Source organism: Eublepharis macularius, chromosome 10, assembly GCF_028583425.1.
Source record: "Eublepharis macularius isolate TG4126 chromosome 10, MPM_Emac_v1.0, whole genome shotgun sequence".
Classification (NCBI taxonomy): Eukaryota; Metazoa; Chordata; class Lepidosauria; order Squamata; family Eublepharidae; genus Eublepharis; species Eublepharis macularius.
In genome coordinates, this window is record NC_072799.1 from 53256581 (window position 1) to 53271213 (window position 14633).

Sequence of the window (14633 nt, forward strand, 5' to 3'; positions counted from 1 at the left end):
CCTAAGTGCAAATCATGAAACAATTAGTAAGCTTCTGAACAAATTGAAGGGAAAATATTTTTTTTATGAACAACTCATGTTTTCATGTCATGTTGATTAGGTTTGATAGATGAGGTTTGCAGGCAGGGCAGTTCAGTGAGTTCACAGATTAGAGTCTCATTCTGTTTTGTAAGATGCCTTCGGGTTAAGAAATGTAGGTCCCATTGCTTGTGTACTGGGAGTTGACTGTGCCCCCTATGCTGTGGAAGCAGGAGTGATTAATACCATTGCAGCAGCAGCAGCGGCATGTTGGGCACTCTCTCATGTAATATCGCGAAATCATAGGGCTATTTTAAGGAGGCTCTGGCAAAACCTTTCACCATATCCTAACTACTGCTTGAGGGGTACAATGGGGAACAGATGAAAAGCTGCACTGAAGATGTTGGATTGTGATGAGAAAGGGGGAGAATGGATTAAGTCAAGTGAGGCAGAATTTATGTACTTGAGACTAACTGCTACATTCCTTGTTAAAATACTTCCGTTTGCACCACAGCAACAACTAAAGCATGAAGACTATTAGGCAGTGAATCATCTTTGTTGATCTTCTCTGACTGTTCTCTAAGTCATTTGTTGTCCTCATAATGTAGGGACCAAGGCTGAACATGGGTGAATAAGTGGGGATTAAGTAGTAGTGAAAAGGTTTTGGGACCTATGTCTTAAAATTGCAGTGGTTGCAAGAATCTGTTTGATGGACACATCAAGCAGTGGCTGCCAAAGCAGAGTGGTCAAGGTAAATATGCTGCAGTTACTCCGTACCCATCACAGTATTAGGGCACCTCTCTCATTTTCAGTCTGGTTGTATCGGTCTTTGACAGTGAGTGCTCTTCAGTGCTCCATGTACAAATAATCAGTGTTACAGATTATAATGGAATGCACCATGAACCATAGTTGCTGTAGCGCCTTGCGAATTACAGGCAAAACTTTTTATATAAAGTGGTGCTGGTGAAGCAGAATGAGCTTGTTTTCAATTAACTGATCCCAAAGTTTGCAGTAGACTCCTCTATTTTGCATAAGCATTGTCAAACTTGCCATGTCCTGTCTCACACACACACTCCGTTTTAACTCTCTGCCTATAGAAAAGCTTTAATACACAATGGATTTCAAAGTCTTGCAGGCTGTGTGTTTATGTATGTGACAGTTTATTGTTTTTAACAGTTTTAGGATATCTTTGCACTGTGGTAAGATTTTTTTTAAGTGCCTTAAGTTTATTTTTTTTACATTGATGGAATTTGCGATGACTTGTTGAAATATACTGTTAGAGGGGTTTTTTTTTAATTACATTAAATGATGAAGAAGTTTGAAGAACATGTTGACATACTTCTGCCCTTGGAAACTTATTTGAAGAAATGCAGTGGTTAACACAACGTGCTTATAAATGAATATAATTCTGTGGCTAATAGTTAAACTATAAAAGATCATGTTTCATGAACACTTGCAATTAGGGCTGCAAACCTCCAAGGACCTGGAGTTTTCTCAGAATTACAACTGATCTCCAGACTACAGGGATCAGTTCCTTAGGGCTTAGGGGAAATGGCAGCTTTGGAGGGCAAATTCTATGGCATCACATCCCCACTGAACTCCCTCCCCAAACTCCACCCACTCTGGGCACTGCCCCAAAACTCCAGGATTTTCAAAGCCAGAGTTCGCAACCGTACCTGGAACAATCCCAGTGACTACAAGAGATACAATCTAAAGTAAAATTGAATAAACAGGACCAAATTGATTTTCAGAGTATGAGCTCAGGGGATCCATCAGGTCTAGTAATAGTAATAGATTTATATACTGCCTTTCAGGACAACTTAACGCCCACTCAGAGTGGTTTACAAAGTATGTCATTATTATTCCCACAACAATAATCACCCTGTAAGGTTGGTGGGGCTGAGAGAGCTCCTAGAAGCTGTGACTGACCCGAGGTCACCCAGCTGGCTTCAAGTGGAGTAGTAGGGAATCAAACCCAGTTCTCCAGATTAGAGTCCCACGCCCTTAACCACTACACCAAACTGGCTCTCAAAACTGTGGTCTGTAACTACAGGAAAATATGGGGAGAATGCCCCCATGACCCCTCTCTGGAGAAAAAAATGTATCTTTTCTGTACAGAGATATAAGGGGTAAAGTACTAGCAGTTTTTCTGGAGGGGAGGGAAAACTGCAAATTTACTCTGGAGCAATTAATTAATTAACCCCTTATTGGCTGAATTAGTTCTTATGTGCTCTGTTATGTAACCTTTTCTCACACTGCTTCTTTCTTGATTGTTTCTCTTCTATTTAATGTCAGCAGAGACAAGTGACAACACTGGGCAGAAAGTCAGAGTGAAATTTATGCTATTTGGGGGATGACATCTCTTTTTGCAACAGGAAATGTGCCTCAGAAGTAGGTGGGAAGGGAGGCAAGAGCAGGAAAATGAGCGCCTGATTTCACTCAGCCTGGTTTCTGTTTTGAATCATGAATTGCAACCCACCTTGCAACAATTTGTCTGTGAGAAAGAAGATGTGCCTCTGAGCATGTGTAAAATGCCTTTTATGCACCAACAAATAACCACCATAGTGCTCAGACAGATTTTAACCCAAACCTCACATTACAGTAAAAGAAGTTGTTAACTGCAGAACTGCAGAACTCCAAAGGAAGCTTCACTATCTCCCACTGTAGAAAAATAAAGTCTTTAGGATGAGCTAAATAAATCTAAGCCAAAAAAAAATCCCTGCCTTGAATGTCAAGACTGCAAACTGTAGACATATTTATCTCTATTAGCAGAGATATTTTGAAGACCGCTTGCTGTCATATGCACTCCACATCTCAGGTTCTGCTTAGTGTTCTGCCTTCAGGTGACCACAAGGACTTCCTGCCTCCCACCCCCATCTCTGGAATACCCTCCCCCTCTCCCTGCACTTTGCGCCTTCATTGAACATCTTTTTCTGCCAAAGCAAGACTTTTAACATTTCACTTGGCTTTTCAGTGAATTTGGTTAATCATTGCTCCCGTTGGCGGTCATTATTTTTCTGCCTTGTTTGTTCAATATTTGCTTTCAGCTGCTGCTGTTTAGCTGTCTAAGCCCTTGTTGTTGTTGTTGTTGTTGTTGTTGTTGTTGACTTGTTTTTCACTTGTTCTATGACTGGTTGTTTGTAGGATCTCTGTATAAAAATGTAACACTTTGCATTTTTAAACAGGTTTTAATCTGTTGATAGATTTACTGTTGGAAAATTAAACTGCATGTATACAAATGTGAATTAGTCAACATTTTTCTGCTGTTTCAAAGAATAATTTTATTTTAAGAAACTATAATCCAAGGACTTGTAAATGATCCAAAGTCACTCGCAGGTTAGAACAGATCATCCAAAGTTCATTATTCTGTATTGCTAAAAATACATATCTATTCATACAAATTAGGATCTCCATACAATTGCAGATTTTGCCTTATAGTAATTTTCATAGTGCCATTCTTGACATTAGAAGAGCTTAATAATTGTGAGGAAACAACAACCATGAATAAACACAAGGGTTCATGTGTAATACACAGCACAGAACTTGATAAGTTTGGGGCAATCACTGTTCAGATAATCAGTGTTCCACTCACTGTAATTTCTTTAGACAAACTGAAAGCAGCATTGCATAGCAACTTGGAAGCAGCTGTGTGATGGATGGATGATTGACCAAAACTTGTATCCAGGATGCTGCTAATTGGAGGAGTACTTATGCAGCCATTGAAAGTACAATGTAATAGACTGTAGCTGAGATCCAAAAGGCTATACAGAGAATGTACTGGAGCTTCTAAGAGGCTCTTTCTGAAAGCAGCCCTCCTTGCTGTCAGACAAACTACACCCAAAACTTTGGAAGTGGTCTTTGATGGTGGCCTATAATGTAGAATATGAAGTGAAAAATCATGTGAGTGGGGCAAGAATAACAAGGGACACCACTGGTATATTCCTGGAAATGCTTGCCTGTTCCAAAGAGCCTTACATTTGATATCTCTTACCACTATTGTTCAAAAAATATAGCAAATTTAATATTCTGTAAAATATGTATAGGAGCATATGACATTGCCTTATCTTGAGTCAGAGAATTGGTCCATCAAGTTCCAGATTATCTGATCTGATCGGCCATGATCTTACATAGTGCAAGGTTTTCCCTACATCTGCTGTATGAAATCTCTTAATTGGGGGTGCTTCTAAGAACCACTGATTTCAGTGGCAGAATTATACTGCAGTCCTAAGCAAAGTCACGTTCTTCTAAGTGTATTGAAGTCACTGGGTTTTAAAGGATGTAACTTTGCTGAGGATTGCACTGTTAAATATATGGAGTTAAGCATAATGGGTTGTATGCTTCCACTGTTGAATTGACAGAAGTGGATCTTTCCTCATCTTCCCTCCCCCATCTGCCTTCCATGATCCCCAAAAGTGCTTTGATGGGAGAAGAGATGGGAGTGACTACTGTGAGGAAAGGAACTGAGTGAGATCTGTCTTCCTCCTTATTCTGTCAGCGGAAAAGCAGTAGAATTCACCCCATTTGGTTTACTTTTTCATATTGAAATGAATGGATGGAACAACTTTGGCTAAATTCCACACACTACATTCCATATATGTTCAGAATGGTTTGGGTTTTTTATAATAAATAATTATTAGTACAGCTAAACTAGGAATAACAGAAATTCACTTATTTCCTGGGGCAGAAGAAGATAGTCAGCTAAATGTTTCTTTATCCAGAAATGAATCAGTTCATTCAAAGACATGAAATTGTTTTACAAGAGAATAACAACAGAGGCTACAATATAGTCCAGAGTTAAGCATTCTTGATCCCATTGGTGGTTGCAGTTCTGAATGTCCTACTTTGGAAGTTCACTTCATTGAAATCACTATCAAACTTGAGTAAATGATAAGCTGTCTGAGATGGATTGCAGCCAGAATACACATATGAAGCGATGTGTACCACAGTGAAACTAGTTTGTTTCCAGGCCTTAGCTTTTCTCTAAAATATTGCAAAATTTCCCAGTGGCAAAAGCACATATACACAGTAGTTCATTTTACTATATTTTTAACCATTTTCTGATCTTAATTTCTCCTATGATTTTGTATATCTTTACTTACAGATTCTATTTGTATAACAATATATAATCAAGAGTCTTTGCCTGTCAAAGAATGCATTTATGGGGGACATTTTTTTTTGGTCTTTTGCACATTAGGCCTCACCTCCTATTTTGTGGTCTTTTCTACATTCTGTTGCTGGCATTTGTATTGTCACAGTACATGAAATTGATGCTAAACATATAACTGTACTAATCTGTGTGGCAAACATAAATAATGAAAGAAAGATGTTTGGATATTTTCTATTTTTGTTTTTTGAAATAATAAAAACCTTTGCACTGCAGGCCCCTATGCAAAAAATGATGCTTTCAAGCAGTGAGACTGGAGGCAGCTTATTACCTACTACAGTATGCTAGCAATGATGAACAGACCACCATAGTTGTGACAAGTGATGTAGCTGCCTCCAGGGTAAAACAAAGGCTTACATATTATACAAGCAATTTAACTGTTTTCTAAACATATTGCCAAGACAGTGGGAGTTGGCACTGTGTTTTAGGACTTGGATACTTGGGTTTGAAGTGACTGCTGCTTATAGACCTTTTTTATTTGCCTTCTGCACACAAGAAACCTAGTAATCCAGCAAAGAATTCTTTGCAGCACTTAAACTTGTCTTCATGGCTTCCCAAAGATTACACTCACAAATCACTCCATAAAAGCCAAGCAAGGAGGCTTGTGTACCGATAGCTCCACACAACAATTGTCCTGTTCCAACTCTGAAGAGCTCCCCCCCCCCCAATCCAAATGAAATGTTTTATAATCCTTTTTTGTGCTGTAGTCAGAAAAGGAAGAAAGGAAGGAAGAAAGAAGCCGGGCAAAGATTACCCAAAGGAAAGAAAGAAACTTTTGGGGGGTTCTCTCTCAAACACAATAAAGAACATAATTAACTTCACAATTCTTTGTGTTTTTCATTTGACTGCAGGGTGGAGATGAAAGAGGGCTGTTAAGCCTGGCATTCCATCCCAATTACAAAAAAAATGGAAAGCTGTATGTGTCTTATACCACCAACCAAGAGCGATGGGCTATTGGGCCTCATGACCATATTCTTAGAGTTGTAGAATACACAGTGTCCAGGTATGATCCTTATATACAATTTCTACAGCAATTTTCACTGTATAGTTAACCAACATATGCTTTATTTGTTGAGTATCATCCCAAGTCCCAAAGTTTAACTTTACCTTCCTTCTTTTCTGTATCTTGCTTTTAAACAAGGGTCCTGCTGATTCAGAGGGTGCTTTGAGAAAGCATCAATGATAAATTTAGACACCAGCAGTATATAACATTGTGGCCTTCTGTACATTTTTAAAAAAAATTCTCATCAAATAATTTCATAATGATGCATATTTTTCTGAATAGTACACAATCTTACAAGTATGGTACAAAATGTTGGACCTTGGAAGATACACACTACCATTTGGGGAATTTAAAAAGTTGCCTCTTGGCTGATGAACTGGAGTACATTCAGGGGGCTGGTTGACCAATATTCTCATGATCTATAAAACTGTGACATTTGGACAACTGGAAAAAAATTCAAGCCTTATGGTATAAGCTTTTCCCCTTTACCTTTGTTGGAGAAATACAGAGCATTGGCCCCAAACTGAATTTGAAACCATATTGCATGTGATTGATTACTGGTATATTCCAAGCTGCTTTAGTATGTTATAGTTGTCCAGGACAGGGCCACCTCATTAATGACACCATTCTGGCAAAGAGTTCAGTCAAGTCTCTAAAATCTCTCAGTGCCTGCTCTTATTTATGTCACAACTGTGATAACATTGGGTGAGAGGGACAGAGGTGCATTCAGAATACAATAAAGTACTACAAACTTTTGTCACAAGACATCTGGTACCACATGGAAGGTAAGAAACAATATAAAGCTCACACTGGTCTTTTTTGGTCAGTTACGGTGCTTGAGGAAACTTCTTCTTTCGCCCCAAATGAATGGCAGCTAACAAAGTATGAATATAAAGTATGAACTTTTTGTAGCAACAGCTTCTCCAGAATCTTCCATTCTTTTCATTGTGGAATAGAGATAAAATGTATTTTCCATCATTTGAACAGAAATATGTTATTGGGATTAATTGTGAATTTTTTTATATATGTTGCAGAAAAAATCCACACCAGGTTGATATGAGAACAGCAAGAGTTTTTCTAGAAGTAGCAGAGCTACACCGAAAACACCTTGGAGGACAGCTGTTGTTTGGCCCTGATGGATTTTTATACATATTCCTTGGTGATGGAATGATTACTATTGATGATATGGAGGAAATGGATGGGTTAAGGTACAAAAATACTTGAAACACTAGTGTTTATTTGACCAATAACTAACCTAGTTTATAACAAGACCAAACCCTACCCATTACGGATCTTTTCACACAGACTTTATAAATCATTTTGGCTGCTGGTTGCTAGTGGATTTTTTGGTGCCATTTCAGACACAACTGTTTTGGCTGCCAGTTGCTAACATTTTTTTTAACCTTTTCACACAAAGCTGCTTGTGTCCAATTTACAATACAGGGTTGAGCTGGGGTGGGGGGTGAAAATTGTTTTCTCCCATTCTCAAGTGTTTTATGCACTTCTGATTCATTGCAGTGCACTGTTTGAAATGTCTGTGGTGCCTCCAACAGCAGCACTTTTTATTTTCCTACCCATTTTCAGTGCTTTCTTTTCCCTTTTTTGAATGTAGTGATTTGCACTATAGCACTACATTGGTGAACATTGGTATTTCACATATGGTATGGTATCACCTTGTTACTACATTAATGCCATAGCACTAACGTTTGAACACTCAAAATAAAAACCCTAGAAAAAATGGCACTGTTTGAAATGACCATAGAAATTCACATACGTTCATAGATAAATGTGAATGCTGTTTGAAACCACTGCCCCCTTTCCCATTGTTTTACATGGAGTTGGGGCAGCAATGGATAACTATTGGGTTCCAAAGGCTGTGTGAAATAGTCCTATATTTACCCCACTCACATCCTACTAACCTTACTGAATGAATTAGGGCCAACCTATATGGGCTCTAGAGATCCATGAATGGAACTTCAGACATATTAAGTGACCTAAATTGGGCAAGGGGGGGTCCACCATGAGTTGGGCCTATGGTAGTAGGGAAAGGGTTTCAGCTTTCCATTTTTCAGTGGGGGGAGTCTCCCAGGCTGCTTTTAGCCTTGGCAGGTTAAAAAAAATATCTAGCACTTTTATTGGGTCGTGCATAGTTTGGCCCTTGAGAAAACAAGACTACATTCTGATACTCTGAAATAATTCCTATTAAATGCATGTTATTAATACAGTTGTTATACTGGGCACTTCCCATCACAGTCACATAGAAGTTACTCTTCAGCAGAAATATTTGTTTTCAAAACTTAGCAAGACATTCAAGCAAATGTGTTATGTAATCAGAAGTACATCTAGGTATCTCATTCTTGTCTCTGAGGATCATAATATAACAGAACTCCAGTGGCACCATAAAGACTATTATTCCAACATGGGCTTTCATGAGTCAAAGCTCATTTCCTCAGAGAAAATAATGTTCCTAATGTGCAGAAAGGGAGGGGGAAAGGGAGGTGGTGTTGAGGGCCAAGAGAGGCTCATGCTGGAATAAATCTTGTCAGTCTTTAAAGTGCCACTGGAAGTCTGTTTTATTTTGCTACAAGAGACTATCATAGCTAGTCCTCTGGAATTATCTCAGGACCTAAACAGATGAGGCCAAAGACCCATATATAGCAACTTCCAATGATATTTAAAAGCTAATTTGGGACTTTGAAGACTAGGAAAGGGTTGCACAGTGAAAGAGTGTTCAGCCATTCCCTTGCATGCCTCTTCCACAATTTTAAAATGCCCCTGCAAAGCCTCAATTCACTGTGTGCATTCAGACACTTGTGCCTGTGTTTTCTCCATGCAGCATGAATTGCAGGTTTGGATGGGCATTTTAAATCATGAAAGAGGCAGGGCAGAAGAGAGTTAAATGCCCTCTCATCCACCAACCCTTCCCTTATCTTCAAATCAACTGCCTATGGCTGTTAATTAGCAGTTTTAAAAACACACACAAAAGATCCTAATCATGGATCTTTTGCCTCCCATCTGGTTTGGCTCTTAAATTCATCAAAATCGTCATGCTAATCTTAGTCCCGAAGTGCCACCTTCCTACTCATCTCATAAATTCATCACTTCTTTATTTGGCATAGAAAAAAGCGCTGCATTATAAAGGTTTCTTTTCTACTGAGAGATTTTCTGCAGCTCTTTTCACGTAATATTCATGAACGCTGCCAAGTAACAATGCTTTTTAAAATCAATTGTGTTAATATCCTCCAACCTTCTCAGCGATTTTACAGGCTCTGTGTTGCGCCTGGATGTAGACACTGATTTCTGCAATGTGCCTTATTCCATACCACGAAGCAACCCACACTTTAACAGCACTAACCAGCCTCCTGAAATTTTTGCTCACGGACTCCACAATCCAGGCAGGTAAGGAGATTGCATTTCTTTTTCTGTGTGAGCAGAAACTAACCAGGCTATTCATACCCACTAGGAATTTATTTATTTAGTATGTTTTTATCCCATCATTCCTCCATTAAGCGCAGGGTGGTATACATGACTCTCCATTTATCTTTGCAACAATTCTGTAATGTAGATAAGACTGGAAAGGAATGACCAGCCCTAGTTCATCTGTGGGTGTCCTGGCAAACTGGAATTTGAACCTGAATATCTAACCACTACTTTACTGTCTCTCATTCTCTTATATAGTAAAGGAAACAAAAGTGGATTGAGCCAAGTCTTTTCAAACATTTGGTGAATTCAAGGGCTGAGGGAAAGAATGCTAGCTGCCCCTACTACTGAGCTCCAGATTTTTGTCTAATGATCTGAACAGAGCCATATTCATGTCGACCCTGCTTACATGACTGGAAGAGACTACCCATGCACTGTTTGCACACATGTAGTCTCTATTCAGACCTTTGAAATGAACATGTACAAAGTGGAAGAGGAGACAATTAGGGGTGTGCACACAATTAGGGATATGCAAAAAAAATTGGGGGTTCCCACTTCGGGAAACCTGAAGCAGAAAAAAAGAGTTGGAAAAATGGGATTCCCGAAGCAGCAAGCCACTTCAGGAACCCCTTGTTTGACCTGCTTCAGTGTGCTCCGTAAAGATTCGGAGCACACCGACAAACTACCACCCCATTTATTTCACCCGATGGGAGGAGGAGGAGGGAACCCCCTCCTTCCCCTCCCATCGGGTGAAATAAGCCGCTGGGGGGGGAGTTCGAACCCCACCGAACAGATCAGCTGTTTGGTGGGGTTTGTGGCCAGCTCTTTAAACTCCATCTGGGTTGTGGGGGAAACCCCCCGCAACCCAGGTGATGCATGGAAGGGCTCTTTCCAGCTGGCTGGAGGAAGGGGGAGGGAGTTTGAAGGGAAGAAGGTTCCCTGCACCACTTGCAAGCGGTACAGGAAACCTTCTTCCCTTCAAACTCTCCCCCTTTCCAGCTGGCTGGAGGAAGGGGGGGGAGAATTTGAAGGGAAGAACACTTCCCGGCAGGCTGCACTCAGCCGCTTGTCAGGGAAACCCCTGACAAGCGGCTGAGTCAGGGGTGAAAGGCCCCTCTTCCTGCCGCTGCACAGCAGCAGGGAGAAGGGCATATGATATCACCCTGGCAGGCGGCACTCAGCCATTTGTCAGGGGTTTCCCTGACAAGCGGCTGAGTTGGGGATTTAAATGTCCCTCTTCGTGCCACTGCGCAGCAGCATGGAAAGGGAAATTTAAACCGTGGCACACTGCACTCAGCGGTTTGTCAGGGAAACCCGTGATAAGCAGCTAAGTTGATGGTGAAATGCCCCTGTCCCTGCCACTTTGCAGCAGCAAGGAGAAGGGCATTTCACCCCGGCAGGCTGCACTCAGCTGCTTGTCAGGGAAACCCCTGTCAAGTGGCTGAGTTGGAGATTTAAATGTCCTTCTTCTTGCTGCTGCACAGCAGCACGGAGAGGGAAATTTAAACCCTAGCAGGCTGCGCTCAGCTGCTTGTCGGGAAACCCCCGACAAATAGCTGATCAGCGGTTTAAATGTCCCTCATTCTCCTGCTGCGCAGCGGCATGGAGAGAGACATTTCAGCCCCTTCACCCAAAGCTTCCCAAAGCTACACAAATAGCTTCAGGAATCTTTGATTTGGGGTTCCCAAAATGGCCCCGGTCTGCTGGGGCCATTTCAGAAATCCCGAATCTTTGCAAATCGAGTCTGATTCAGGTATTTTTCCCGAATCAGAAACCCAAAGCGCACACCCCTACACACAATCCCTATTCCCTCTTGCTTTCACATGGTCACAGAATATCTGGAAAAGGCTACAGTCTTCAGCTGTATGAATTTCTGTGCTTCCAGCACCAAGGAACAGGGATTTTCAAAATATTTTTCAGCTAGCCCTCTGTTTCTCAACATAAGCTACTAATATTTCATATTTTATACTGGAGTTTCAATGTGTACAAAATACAAATTATATACAAATGCTTATAGCAGAGCTCCAGCAATATGACAGTTTGGTGTAGGGGTTAAGAGCAGCAGGACTTTAATCTTGGGTTTGATTCTCCACTCCTCTGCCTGAAGCCAGCTGGGTGACCTTGAGTCAGTCACAGCTTTCTCAACCGTACCCACTTTACAGGGTGATTGTTGAGAGAATAATAATAACATACTTTGAAAACCGCTTTGAGTTGGCATTAAGTTGTCCTGAAGAATGGTGTACAAATCAAATGTTGTTGTTGTTATGAGAGAAAAGAGGCTTCTAGAGCAGAAAAGCACAAGGGAGTGTGTGCAGAGAACACCCTTTGCCCTTCCATTGGTTCTCTGCTCTGCACTGCCTTATCCAAACCACTTTTCTACCCAAATTACAAGTTTCACTAAGCCCCAGTGAAAGAGTATTACATTTGCCCTGTTTATAAATGGAGAAATTGGAGATTAGCTGAATTATGTATACAGAACCACAGACTAGGAGTACCTACCACAGTTTTCCTGCTTACATCAGCAACATTAAGCAGGGGTAGGGAAGGAATTTACAACATGAGAACATTGTATTGCATCCTGAGTATTCTTACTTCTGGGAGAGGGTGGGCTGCCAATATCAGTGCTATTCCTTTGGCTCTCAGAAACAGTCTTCTACGGTGTCCCAGTACTGTGAGAATACAATACAATTTGCTGATGTTTTAAAACAGATTGTATTTGAATGGCCTTTCAATTAACTGAAATACCTATGCTATGACTTTTTCTCAACTAATATGTCCAGTTTCCTACAGTATTCAACAAACCATACACAAATGCATACTATTATGCACTTCTATATCAGTGGTTTAGGACAAAGAAAGAATTGTTTCATAGTTGCTCTGGTACATAAATGCATGTAATAAATAACAAAAGATGAGCTGTTTTATATATTTTAACCTACTGTTTTGTGCTGTGCACAGGTGTGCTGTGGATCGTCACCCAACTGAAGTAAATGTTAATTTAACAATACTTTGTTCAGACTCCAATGGAAAGAACAGGTCCTCAGCTAGGATCTTACAGATAATAAAGGGGAAAGATTATGGTAAGTTCTGAATCATATATAATTACATGTATACCCTTCAAAGAATCTATAGAATATAATTAAATAGGCAAATTTATTTTAATCTTTTGTATATTTTATAGGCTGTTTCCAATTAAAGACATTTTAGTCAATTCGTTGTATTAGTTTTAATTCAATATGCTTAAATTTGGATATAAGTAAAAAGGGCTGAGTCCAGTTGCTCTGCTTAAAAAGATTGTTCATAGATTTGGAGGTGGGTGTTATCAATATTCTGATAATATCAAGCTGTACATTATATTAATAAGCCTCCAGTTGCTTCCATCTCTGCTTTGGGCCAGAGCCTCATTTATATGAAATAAAAATAAGATGACACTGAATCCCAGCAAGCTGGAGGTGATGATGATCTGTAAAATTACCTCCTTTTATCCCCTTTCTTTTGCTTCCCGATTGATGGAGCACATCTTTCCTTGAAGGACTCCATTATGGGCTTATGAGTCTTTTTTGATTATGGCCTCCTGTTGGAGGAGCAGGTGAAAAATGCATTTGTTTTCATCTACATGTAGCTCAAAATCTTGCCTCCTTTTTTGCTAGCACTAGATATGGCCATGTGGATCCATATTACAGTGGCCTCAATACTCAATTATTGTAACATATTCTACATACACATACTGTTAATTAAAGATAACTTCAAAACTTCTGCTGGTGCAAAATGCTGGATTCCCTCTTGTTATCTGGCATTCATCAGTGGGAACATATTTTTATTTCTTTATTAAAACCTTTGTATGCCACCTTTCCACCGAAAGACGGCCCACAAGGCAGCAAACAACAGATAGTAAAACAATAAAATAACATTTAAAATATATATGTAAATACAGTATAAACATATAGACATATAAACAAATACACACACAACCAGTGAGGATGGCCAATAAGAGTCTACGAAACAAGAAAATTTTCACCTGCTGGTGACATACAATGACAGAAGGAGTCAGGCGAATCGCACTGAGGAGGGAGTTCCAAATTTTGGCCCCACAACTAAGAAGGCCATTTGCTGGGTTGTCACCTATCTACCATCAGGTGGGAGGGGCACCCAAAGCATATTGAGTTGAATCCCATATGAATTCTGTGCACAAAAGCGTAATTCCCCCACCTTGCACATTCAGATGATTTCAGTGCAATCCAAACCATTAAACCTACCCTGAGGTCCCTCCACTGGCTGCTTATTTGTTTCTGGGTTCAATTTAAAGTGTCGGTGCTTTCCTTTAAAACCCTTTATGACCCAAAAACTTGAAGGACCATCTCATCCTGCATATACCTATGCAGCATCTATGCTCTTCCCAACAAGTTCTCCTTGTTGTCCCCTCCCTTCTCAGAGTCTGGTTAGCTGCTGCCACCAGGGTTCAGACTTTTTCAATTGCCCTTTTCTTTGGAACAGCCTCCCTGAGTCGGTGAGAAAAGCCTCCACCTTATTAATCATCCAGTAAGAGTGTAAAATTAAACAGTTCAAGAGGGCATTTGGGGCATGCTGAGTATAGTTTGGGGGCTCAAATGTTTTTGCAGCTAAAGATATTGATACAAACAAGATTCCAAAGTTATAATTTGTCTGGCTATGTATACTATTAGATAAATTTTGTTTTTAAATGTTATATTGATTTAGTCTTATTTCTTTTTTTTAATTATCTACTTTGGGTCCTAACTGTCAGTGTCTCTACACAAGACATCTTACACGGGTAGGATCAAGTGAAACATCTTACACTTGTTTTCCCATTGTGGATATACATGTACTGCTAGGGAGACAGAGTAAACTTGGCTATAAGACCACATAGAAAGTAAGTCACTTGTGCATCACCATGTAAGATGTCTTGTGTAGAGAGACTCTATGTTGGGAGAAAGTATGGCGTAGAAATGTTTTAGATAAGATAGCTAAATAAATAAATGGAGCAAGTCAATGGATAGGATCTCTGCCATC

The 14633-nt window shown here is 40.0% G+C and overlaps 1 protein-coding gene across 1 annotated transcript in view; it reads left to right on the plus strand.

Moving 5' to 3' along the window:
- HHIP (hedgehog interacting protein) overlaps positions 1–14633 on the plus strand; it is a 125656-nt gene that overhangs the window by 92614 nt on the left and 18409 nt on the right. The window contains exons 6-9 of the mRNA XM_054989640.1: positions 6034–6185; positions 7220–7393; positions 9441–9584; positions 12564–12685. Coding sequence (XP_054845615.1) covers positions 6034–6185; positions 7220–7393; positions 9441–9584; positions 12564–12685 — 592 coding nt within the window. The remainder of the gene's footprint in view (positions 1–6033; positions 6186–7219; positions 7394–9440; positions 9585–12563; positions 12686–14633) is intronic.